General features: G+C 43.8%; 3 protein-coding genes and 1 non-coding gene across 4 annotated transcripts; 2 read left to right on the top strand and 2 right to left on the bottom strand.

Moving 5' to 3' along the window:
- The first annotated feature begins 529 nt into the window (after window positions 1-529).
- Window positions 530-4,640, top strand: LOC100836931 (probable UDP-arabinose 4-epimerase 2). Its single transcript, XM_010242128.3, has 11 exons — window positions 530-544; window positions 978-1,227; window positions 1,822-1,940; window positions 2,345-2,458; window positions 2,548-2,655; window positions 2,758-2,849; window positions 3,165-3,306; window positions 3,393-3,487; window positions 3,560-3,689; window positions 3,775-3,919; window positions 4,023-4,640. Exons 1-11 carry the CDS (start codon window positions 530-532, stop codon window positions 4,247-4,249), a joined length of 1,437 nt encoding a protein of 478 aa, XP_010240430.2. The 3' UTR covers window positions 4,250-4,640.
- A 662-nt stretch (window positions 4,641-5,302) lies between these two features.
- Window positions 5,303-5,388, bottom strand: TRNAY-GUA. The gene is given in 2 exon segments: window positions 5,303-5,338; window positions 5,352-5,388. It is a non-coding gene; the product is annotated as a tRNA-Tyr (tRNA).
- Window positions 5,389-5,952: 564 nt separating this feature from the next.
- LOC104585432 lies at window positions 5,953-6,850 on the top strand. The gene has a single exon (XM_010242129.3). The coding sequence runs from the start codon at window positions 6,026-6,028 to the stop codon at window positions 6,398-6,400; it is 375 nt and encodes a 124-aa protein (XP_010240431.1). The 5' UTR covers window positions 5,953-6,025; the 3' UTR covers window positions 6,401-6,850.
- Window positions 6,741-11,044, bottom strand: LOC100843621 (gamma-soluble NSF attachment protein). Its single transcript, XM_014895742.2, has 9 exons — window positions 10,749-11,044; window positions 9,790-9,857; window positions 9,615-9,699; window positions 9,372-9,530; window positions 9,168-9,305; window positions 8,127-8,205; window positions 7,695-7,774; window positions 7,447-7,576; window positions 6,741-7,112 (listed from the first exon to the last, which is right to left on the bottom strand). Exons 1-9 carry the CDS (start codon window positions 10,799-10,801, stop codon window positions 7,005-7,007), a joined length of 900 nt encoding a protein of 299 aa, XP_014751228.1. The 5' UTR covers window positions 10,802-11,044; the 3' UTR covers window positions 6,741-7,004.
- Between the last annotated feature and the right edge of the window lie 282 nt (window positions 11,045-11,326).

The raw sequence follows: 11,326 nt of genomic DNA on the forward strand, positions 1-11,326 counted from the left end.
CTCGCGAGCGGAACGCTCAAAGCACAGCTGATTAGTTGAAGCTCGCGATTTACTCATAATACAAAGCTTGAAACACACAACGAAAATTTGGACTACTAGTCGGCACTTTGCTCTTCTTAGAATCAACCAAACCTTTTTGGTTAATAGGCGGTGTTTTCGGTCACCCATCCGGTCCGAAATTGGTTTATTCCAGCGATGAACATGTGATCCTTGTTGCATTTGCAGAAACATAAATGTGTACAGTATTACTTTATCATCTTTAAAAAAATGATTAAAATCCAGTCCGGTAAATGGTTGGAACAATCTGGATCTGGATTTTTTATTTTATTTTTTGTAAATTTGGCTGACTGGTGCAACAATCGGTTTTGCATGCAAGGAGACATTTTTTGACATTTCGTCGAGGTTTTCTCCTTGGCATGCTGGTATATCTGGAAGTCTCACTTTTAAGATTCTTTCAGATATGGACATGGTTTCATTCATGATATCCTCCGCATGAGGTGTTGGCGGAGCATGCTAATCAATCGTAAAGATGGATATAACTCATGTAACTTGACGTGGGTGACCTTTTTGATAGTGGTTTTAGCCTAACTAGAAAGTTGTTACAAGTGCGGGACTAGTAAGCAGTAAGATCGAAGAAAACAGTTCAAAAATGTTCTTTTTGTCGTAAATAAGATTGTTTATAAACTTGCCAAGGATATGTGTTTGGTGTGAAAATATATACTCGGTTTTGTCGATACAGATGCAACAGGGATCAGTGTATCTCGTTTCTAGAGCAAACCCTAAATCTCCAAACAAAAATATCCAAATTACATTTTGAATAAATAAATAAATAAGCAAATCAATTTGAGTGGGACGCTGCTTGCATCCTGTTTGGTGAGGAAGGTAGCCTCGGCCAGCTAGAAAATCGGTGCCCAACCAGGAGAGCCACGTCGGCGAGAAGAGAAAAGTGAATATTTTGGCGAGCCACACCTCGGTAGCTAGAAATTCACGACCGGAGGAAGCTCCAGACTCCAGAAGTCCAGAGGCACCCTCAATTTCCCCAGCTCCCTTTTCTCAAGCCCCGTCCCCGGTCACCACCTCACTTCGTGCTCCTCTCCCGGTCTCCCCCAAGTTCCCTTCCTCTGCGATCCCAGGACCCTCGGCGACTAGGTCGTCACCACGGCGTCCCCGCCTCTCACGCGCGTCGCCTCCATCGCCGTCCCCGTTCTTCCTCGGTTGCGGTACCAGGTGAGGTTTTTTTCTTTCATCCAGCGGTTACGTAAATCCCGCTGACCTTCACAATTTCTGGGTGTGCCAGCGCACACGCTCTAGATCCGCCCCCTGGCCGCGCGGCTGCTTGCCTCTCTGATTGATTTCCGATTGAGGAACGTGCTTTCTGCGTGTGTGGCTGGATGAATGGGATTTTGCAGGAGAAAAATGAGGAAGGAGTTGCAGAATAAGCAGTGGCCTGCTTGGTTGAAACCCTTTTTCGAATCACACACGTAATTCAGTTTTGTTAGCCAAAACTAGCGGTGTGCAGATGTACTCATGTACACCCTTGTATCGCTGTAGCTCCGCTCCTGGGTATGACGCCAATTTCTTCCTCGTTTCGGGGTTTTATGCTGCATTTTCCCTTTCGTTTTGGCTCCTGATTCATGGGTTAACCAGGGAGTGAAATTTAAATGAGTATAGACCCAATGCTTGTTCTTCGTGATTATTGCAACATGAAATTTTCTATGTATTATTAGCCTATGAATGTCAGAACGTGTGATCGCAGAGTTGGGGCCGGGACAATTTTGACTTTGCTGGAACCACTTTGAATTGGCTACATCACTTTTGCAGGTATGGACATCGCGAGACGCAAACCTAATTTCGTGGGAAAGGTCGCTGTGGCTGCCGCCCTCACTGTCATGTGCATACTTGTATTGAAACAGTCTCCTGGTTTCGGCGGTACTAGTGTGGTATGTGCTCTCTCACCAACTTGCCTATGTCACTGTCACTTGCTGATGAGTTGGCAACTTGGCATTGTCATGATTCTTCCTTTCTGCCTTGATTTTATTGTCATCATTCAAGTTCCACATGGAACATTAATATATTGATTCCATGAGGAAAAGTGCCAGTAAGGTGATCAGAAGAAACATCTCAATCTGCCATCTAATTTTTACTGTCAATTGTCCGTCCTCTTTTTTTCTGAGGTATTTTCCCAGTTTTAGATTAAGTACAGTCATGATTCCATACAAGGACAGCAATTTTTCTAGAAAAAAATGAGACTGCCATTCAACCTACTAGTTTACAATTATTTACTTTTGCAATTTCACTCTTTCAAACTGGAGAGTTTTTCTTGATGTATTGACCTGTCCTGCAGTTCTCTCGCCATGAAACTGGGGTGACTCATGTGCTGGTGACAGGAGGTGCTGGATACATCGGCTCGCATGCTACCCTTCGTCTCCTTACGGACAATTACCGAGTTACCATTGTGGTAAATTTCTTATCCTAATTTGTGTTTTTATTCCTAACTGTGTTTTTTTTTTGTATTTTATAGCATTTTCTGCCATCTGATCTTCACAGGATAACCTTTCTAGAGGGAACATGGGGGCTGTCAGAGTTCTTCAACGGTTATTTCCAGAACCTGGGAGGCTTCAATTTATATACACTGATTTAGGCGATCCGAAAGCTGTATCCTTTGTCCTTAGAAAATGAACTTGATCACTATAGTTAGTTTTCCATACGTACATCTATGCCTTGGTGAGGTCTGTTTTGCACTTAACAGATTATCAGGTGAACAAAATGTTTTCTGAGAACGCATTCGATGCTGTTATGCACTTTGCTGCTGTTGCTTATGTTGGTGAGAGCACGCAGGAGCCACTCAGGTAGGATGTTTAATGCACGCATGTGATATGCCAGTGTCCTTGTTTTGCTCAGAATACTCATGCTAGAAAGCTAAGCACTAGATGATTCTTGAAATAGAGGTCATTTTGTTGTGTACCTTCCTGTGTAATATTTAGGCACAAAGTAAATTTGTTTTCCTCTATTGTTGGAACAAACTGCCAACTATGGCCATCTGTATGCCTATTATAGCAATTAAATGAAAAATAAATGTGAATACAGGTCATCTATTTTTGGCATTTTTCTTAATAACTCATTGTCAAATAATGTATGCTAACACTGACTGTCTGGTGTAACAGGTACTACCACAACATAACATCAAATACTTTGACAGTGCTTGAGGCAATGGCAGCATATAATGTAAAAACTTTGATTTACTCGAGTACTTGCGCAACATATGGTGAGCCTGACACAATGCCTATTACCGAAACAACTCCTCAGGTTGGCTTCTTGGTGCATGCACTTTTCTTTACCAAAATACACTACCTGTTAATGATCTGATGCTAAATAATTCTGTTGCCATGCAGAATCCTATCAATCCATATGGGAAGGCAAAGAAGATGTCAGAGGACATAATTTTAGATTTCTCAAAGAAATCGGACATGGCTGTCATGATCTTAAGGTTTGTCTCTTAGCATAGACTACTAAACTATAATCCATAGAGAAAACTCACTTTTCATTTCTTTTGGATTAGATACTTCAATGTTATTGGATCAGACCCTGAGGGACGCCTTGGGGAAGCTCCGAGGCCAGAGTTGCGTGAGCACGGAAGGATTTCTGGTGCTTGTTTCGATGCAGCATCAGGAACCATTCCAGGGCTAAAGGTATACTCTACATGCTCATTCTGGCAAACATCAGTTTGAAATTACAAAATAATCACGGTATATGGCTTTCTATCTCCCCTTTCAGGTTCGAGGAACTGACTACCCGACTGCTGATGGAACTTGCATAAGGGACTACATAGATGTCACAGATCTTGTTGATGCTCATGTCAAAGCTCTTGGTAAAGCAGAGCCTAAAAAAGTTGGAATCTACAATGTTGGCACAGGGCAAGGTTGTTGAACGATCAATAATCACATCAACAAAGCACATTTATCTAAGATCATATATACACTTACCTTGTTTCTGAACATCTATTCTGTTTATGTTTTTATCAGGTAGGTCGGTGCATGAGTTCGTAGAAGCATGCAAGATGGCGACCGGAGCTACCATCAAGGTCGAATTACTTTCCCGGAGACCAGGAGACTATGCTGAGGTTTACAGTGACCCATCCAAAATCCGCGACGAGCTGAACTGGACAGCTCGCCACACAGATCTTCGCGAAAGCCTTGCAACCGCATGGAAATGGCAGAAGACACACCCTGGCGGATATGGGTTGACCTGATTCAGTGCTCAGTAGGTTCAGATTCGACGGTGTTCTTCCAACACAGGTTCATGGATCCTTGTGCAGTGATGCAGCCTTCAGGAAACTGGCCCTTCATTCAATAGACGCTTTGCAGGTAGCCACAGAAGAGTAATGTATAACTTGCAGCACCTGGAAGAAGATACAGAGAATGCCTCCCCATCCCTTGCTTAGAATCATACTATAGGTTTTCTTTTCCGTTGTTTTACATTTCATTGATTTTGGCATCCACTGGCTGAAGCATGATATAATAACACATACAAAGTTGTGGTGTAGAGAACGAGATCAATCTTATATTATGAACTATGATATGAACCTTTACAGTGGTGGATGGCATGATATAAGTAAGAGTAGATATTCACTCCTTGTTTGAGTTCAGTGCTCTACACAAACTTTTTTTGTTATCACATGATGTTTAGTTGTGGAATTTCTTGGGAGCGAACTTAATGCTCGGATTTATCTGACACTTTGGTCTAGACGAGGGCTTGTTTTTTCTCAACTTAGCAGGGGGGCTTAAGTTTTGAACCCAATTTGCTGTGTTAATTAAGTGGCATATAGGAATGATAGTGTGCAATTCTCCGAAGAATTGCTGGTGCTCAGAAGTAGGAACGGAGGGAGTATATTTCACAAGGCAGCAATTCGGTTCCGGAGTCCGTCAGAGTCAGACAGTAGCCGCTAGGTACCGACACCTGATACTGGTCTGTGAAACCATCAGATCGTGATGTGTTGGGAGCGCAAACCTTTTTTCCTCTTTTTTGTTGTGGGAATTGGGACTTGGGAGTCTGTTACGAAACTTGGCCACGCTGCGCAACAAATAACAGTGCATGGATAGTCGTGTCTTGTCCATGGCATTGGCACCGGTGCGGACAGCGGTCGATGAGGACGACGTAGCGCCGTTTGTGGCACTGGCAAGTGGCAACATATACATCCAGGACTTGGCTGCACCTGCACGGAGTGTGTGATGTGAGGAAGCAAGCAAGTCAAGTAAAAAAACACAGGTACATGAACGTTCAAAACAGAAATAAAAATAAAAATTCCGACCTGCCGGATTCGAACCAGCGACCTAAGGATTTATCTGCGAACACTACAGTCCTCCGCTCTACCAACTGAGCTAAGGTCGGTTTCCACACAATGTAGGTATATAATTTATCTATCATCACCCCTTCTGGCGTGCACTTTTTTTTTGGCGAATTGAAACGGTAAGATGGTGACTGGGAGAGATATCCAATCTGTTGATCCGTAGCCAGCAACGCAGAATCATTAAGTTAGCGATGCCATAGTATAGCCCACGCGTCCGTGACCAAGTTCGATCATGCCATCCGGTGGTGGATGTGGCCACACGCCCCGGCCGGGAGCCGATCGATCGCGGACAAACGAAGCCATCCGCCCCATTCCAGTTCCACCGACCTGCCCACATGCGCGAGACATGAGTCATCGACAGCCATGGCGCCATGCGAGTATGCGATGCATACCTGATCTTCTCATCGCCCGTGACCGCGCGCGTCTCACGGGCGCCGCCGCGTACGTACTACCGCGGCCTTCACCTCGCAACACCTGTTGCCCAGCTCCACGCCCATGCATGGCATTTGTACATGGCACACCCCGTGCATAACTGCACACAAGCAAGAAGCAACTCGCCTATAAAATGGCAGCACAGCAAAGATGATAACGCACGTACTTGCTCATCAAAAGTTGAAAACAAAACACGAGAACACACAACCGCACAACACAAAAGCGTAAATTGGCAAAAGGCAAACAATGGCCGGGCAACGACGTCGTCGTGATCCCGCCGTCGTCGCCGCGCTCCTGCTACTGGCCATGGCGGCGTCGCTCCTCCTGCTCCAGCACTCCTGCGAAGGGAGGGAGCTGAACGAGAAGCCGGGCCACGGCGCACCTACAGCAACAGCAACAAGAGGCGCTGGCGCTGTTGCTGCAAGTGGTGGCGTGGACGAGATGAAGACTCAGTTGGGGTTGCCAGTGACGCTACCGCCTCTGGTGCCCACCCTGCCGGTGCCGCTGCCTGTGCCAGCCGTTGGCGGCGGCCCCGCGAGCCCGGTGCTCCCGCCCCTCGTTCCTGGGAACCCTCCTGCTCGCGGCTCCGCCAACAAGTCGGCCACCAACAACTCTCCATGAGACCATGATCATGTTATTGCTTCATTGCTTGCAGGCTGCAGCTAGCTTCTGGGTTTCAGGAAAATGTCCTTAAATCGTTATATGTAGTACTACTCCGTATCATCCAGTTCGCCACAGCGTTTTTCTCAAGTACCTTCGTGTGTGTAATCTACAGTAGTAATACTTTTGTCAGTGTGCTGGGTCGTCGCCTGCTTCGGTAGGCATGTCAACATGCTGCATCATCTATGTAAAACTTTTTCACTTATATTAGTCATATGTGATCACATCCTGGCGTGTCATGCAACTTGGTTGACAACTTGACAAGTACAATCAAGTCCGGAGTTATGGAGTCACACGTACGTAGTACTTCACATTATTGAAGGTAATTAATCAAACAAATAATTATGCCAACAGCATCAGGCGACCAGTATAGGAGTATAGATGGTAGGTGGTATGTGCAAAGACCCAAAACAGCGGGAATGAGGGAAATTTCATGATACAGATGCAGCCTAAAAGTTCCTACATAACACAAAGTGTATTTTTACAAACTTTCCTGTTCACGACTGCTGTGATTTGAGTCACTCAATAGATTTCTTTCTCTCTGCATCTAACGGACAGTTCGGGATCAAGTTAGGTCATTCTCGTCCAAGGAGTCCCTGTCGTCATCGGCTGCTAGATCTTTCTTGATGGCCTGCAGATCACCTGTTGGTAGTTTCTTTGCGAGTCGAATTACCTGCAGTGATGGTTCACGTAAATCTCTAAACAAGCAACCAGGAAGAACTATAGCAGATGGAATTCAAACTAAAGTACTGCGCGCACAAAAAACAATGAACGATCCTATAGTAATTTGATGACAGATGCAATATATCCAATGGGATTACTGCTGAAGCACACAAGATAGCAGAATAGTGTTGATAGAATCTGTATGATGCATGAGCTCCTAGTTTGCCGTTCTAGCACATGCACCGTCATAGGGCATAATCAGATATAATCATATAGGCGATGTAAGATTGCAGATATAGTTCAGCAAACGATGGGCCTTTAACTAAGGAAATCGAAAGACATACCACATGGTCAAGGTGATTGATGACATTTGATTGAGCAGCACGTTTGACTTCTTCAGCATCACCTTCCTCGTAAGCAGACAACAGTTTCATTGCACATCGATTCTGGTCACTATTAAGGAAAGCTTGAACCCTGCAATGTAGAAGGAGAGGAAAGAAAGTTGGTAATCATAACACGAAATATACACATATACACATTCCCTATTGATGCTAACCACCATGGACCATGGTACCACCAATGCATGACTTACTCTGAGCAATCATTGTAGCATTTCTGAGCTTGCTGAAAATCATGTGCGTAAAGGTAGATGATGATTGCACTCAGATAACCCTGCATACAGGAAATAACTTTGGAATAAAAAAAGGTCGTTCAAATCGTGTAACTGCTTATTGAACAAGCAAGGTCTAATATTTCATTTCCATTTGCTCATTGACATTATTTTATTAGGGGTAAACTTCAAGGATCAAATAGCATGCTATTGTCAGTTAAGAAACTTTTCAGTTTTCATTGCATAATTTTTCGAGTATCTTGTATAACTAACTCAGCACATCTTAGTGTAAATACTACTCCCTCCGTTCCATAATTCTTGTCGAAATATTACATGTATCTAGACATTTTTTAGGAATAGATACATCCACTTTTGGGCAAATTGGAGACAAGAATTATGGAACGGAGGGAGTACCTTGCATTGGCTGTTGATGGCATTGCACTTATCAGCAGCTGAACCAAGTCTTAAAAAGAATCCAGCCGCATCCGAATACCTGTTAGAGATGGCAAAAGATGGGACGAAACACAAGGTGAGTACATAAATTAGATTACTAAAGATGCTAAGTTGTGCATACATGCATAATATCCGAAAAAAGATGACAGAGAAGGTGTGAACAAAAAATGCTACTCCCTCCGATCGATAATAAGTGTCTTAGATTTAGTACAAAGTTGTACTAAATCTAAGACACTTATTATGGATCGGAGGGAGTACAGCTTGATATATCTGATATAGGTTTTAGTAAAACTAAAAGAACCATGAAAGGGATGAATTCAACTATGCAATCTCTAATCATTCAAAAGTCAAAACAGAGCAATTGTTAAGAAAAAAAGAACCATCACGAACAACAAAGGTAACTGTAAGTAATTAAAGCATGGGAGAAAGATATTAGTTTTGTCCAAACGAAAACAGAGACTCAATCGATATACAGAAATAGTTGTTCAACAATCTGCATAGGATCAAACGTTCTGGTTTATTTGAGTACACAGTAAATTTAAGCCATTGCCCACCTAATGTTTGATGCATCGAACAGCATTCTTATTTGAAAAGTTACAAGGTGAACTAGTTACAAACCACAATAACAAAGATAGAATTAATCATGCAAGCACCAGAGCCCTTGACTGTAGGAACCAAATCTGGTGAACATACCACCTATTATTATCAACCATTTGGTGTACTTTGGCAAGAGCAAACCAAAGTAGCTTAGTCCACTTTCTTTGTTCATGGTGGAGGACTGACTCTAGAAGTTATTGCATTACTCCCAGTGTTACCCTAGAGTTTTGGGATCATTGTTCCTTATTTATCTTAGAAGATTGCTTACTTAAGTAAAAAACAAAGACCGTAAAAAAAATTAAAGATTGAAAGAAACCAAGAAAATCATGCAAGACAAAGATACGGATGTAAAATGATAGGTTCCAGTGTATTGTAATTAAGAGAAACTGATCTCTGTAGTCTTACTTCTCAAGTTTAACATATAAACTTGCAGCAGAACGGTACAAGTCAAAAGCCATCTGCTCCTTTCCATCATCTTCTAGAAGTGCACAAGCCTCATCATATAATTTAATTGCTTCTTCTGGAGCTTTATCCTCCAAGGCACTGATTTTATCATAATTAGTCAAATAAGGTTCAGAACGAATACTTATCAGATTACTGATAAATTACCTGGCACCCTTTGCAAGAGCATCGGAGGCAGGTTGTGATCTTCCACATTCACGGTAAAATTCTGATGCTCTGCGATAAAAGTCTGAAACTTCATTCCAGAGCCCAAGCTCCTTGGCTAATGCGCCAGCAGATTCCATATGCTTAGCAGCATCCCATGGTATATGAACTAGCTAAGGGTACATTCGGTGGTTTTGTTCAACAATGTGAAAATAAAACAGCCATACAGAAATTTCTGAAGGATACGAGGAGATCATTTCTTGTCCTTTTGAAGCCTTCTCAAATGCATCCTTTGCTTTCTCATTGTCCTTTCTGAACCTATAAGCAATTGCTTTAAAGTGGAGATGAAGTTTCATTACATGAACCGGAGGGAACAAATAGGCAACGAGAGTAGACAAAGATGGCAAACAAAGTTACCCACCGGCTTGTTCATACAAGGAGGTAGCAGTCTTCCAGTCAGCATTCCACCTTGTAAAGCTCAGTTTTGTTCTGCAAAAGAATATATTAGGAAACAGAATGTTCATATTTATTTAGCACATAATTACAATGAGATGGACAGAGCAGGAATTTATTTTAACAGATGTTGATTTGATGAAGTATCAGCAGTAACAATAGGAAAATCAGCATACTTGCAAACACTCACACGTTAAACTAGAACCTGTTAATGCAAATACTGAATCTTATGCGTAGCGGCAATTATCACGCAGTTGAGACTTGAGAGGAAAGAAAAATCTTCTGAAATTCCATGTATTATTTGGTTATGGTTTGCACGTGTAAACAATGCTGTGCACAAATGTCAGTTTTAAACAAACCCATAAATGCTTCAGAGGCAAGGATCAACAAGAGGTTTACTCTTACGGAAGGCAAGGTGCTCCTGTTTCTGATCTCTCTTACAATAGAGGTTGATAATAAATAGCCCCAGTTTAATGACTGAATGTGGTAAATTAGCTAGTAGTACAGTGGATTTGGCGCCAGTTAAATGGCTGAATGTGATAAATTAGCTAGTAGCAGCTAATATTTCCAAAGTTAATGGAATGTGAATAAATGATCCAGGAGACTACACTGCACAGACGTAAACAAACTGCAGCAAAACTCGTGCAGGAACAGCTAGGGAAAGCAGTAGCATTTGGGCAAGCTTATCTCTACCAACCACTACGAGATCGCACAGAGATCCTAAATCATCCCCAAAATTATGCAGGAAAAAACTAGCCTCGCCCCATCTAAGATCAGGCACAGATCCAGGAGGCTCTAATTCAACAGCAGCACCTCGATTAGTTCGCCTTCCTCGACGGTATCGGCAATCAGACAGCGGGCGGATCGAAAGGAGGGAATCCAGTGGGGGCGAGGGAGGTAGAGGCAAGAGGGAGAGAGGAGACTTGCAATTTGTCGGCCTTGGCCATGAGCTTCTCTGGGTCGGAAGAAGAGCTCGCCATGGCGGAGACTCTGAGAACCACCACCAGCTCCTCCTCCTCCTCTTCTCCGCTACCGCCCGCTCCCAAGACAGAAGGACTCTACTGCTGCTCGTTGAGGGGGGCGACTGGCGGGCGAGCAGGTGAGCTGAGCTGCCGGTGGCTGACGGCGAGGGGGCGACGAGGGATCAGGTTCCTCTCTGAGATCCGTGCCGCGTCAAGTTCATCCCGATGCCCGTCGCCTTTTTTTTTTTTTGACTCGGTGACACGTATAGAAACAGCAGCAGAAAGAAAATCTACACAGGGCCGTAGGCCGTTTAAGTAGTGTGATCAGGGGCCCAGTCCTTTTAACAGGGAAGGACCTGCTGGAGGCCCCGAACCGAGGCACAATCGACGGCCCATAAGCCCATCCCCGTGGCCGTGCGGCCGATCAGAGACGGATGCATGCGTGCGTACCCTGAAAGATCGATCCCGGGCTCCCGGCCGTCTGATTATGTGTGGCCTGTGATGGATGGCACCCACGCACGCACGCACGCTGGGTTCAGATCG

The sequence above is a fragment of the Brachypodium distachyon genome, chromosome 5, assembly GCF_000005505.3.
Source record: "Brachypodium distachyon strain Bd21 chromosome 5, Brachypodium_distachyon_v3.0, whole genome shotgun sequence".
Classification (NCBI taxonomy): Eukaryota; Viridiplantae; Streptophyta; class Magnoliopsida; order Poales; family Poaceae; genus Brachypodium; species Brachypodium distachyon.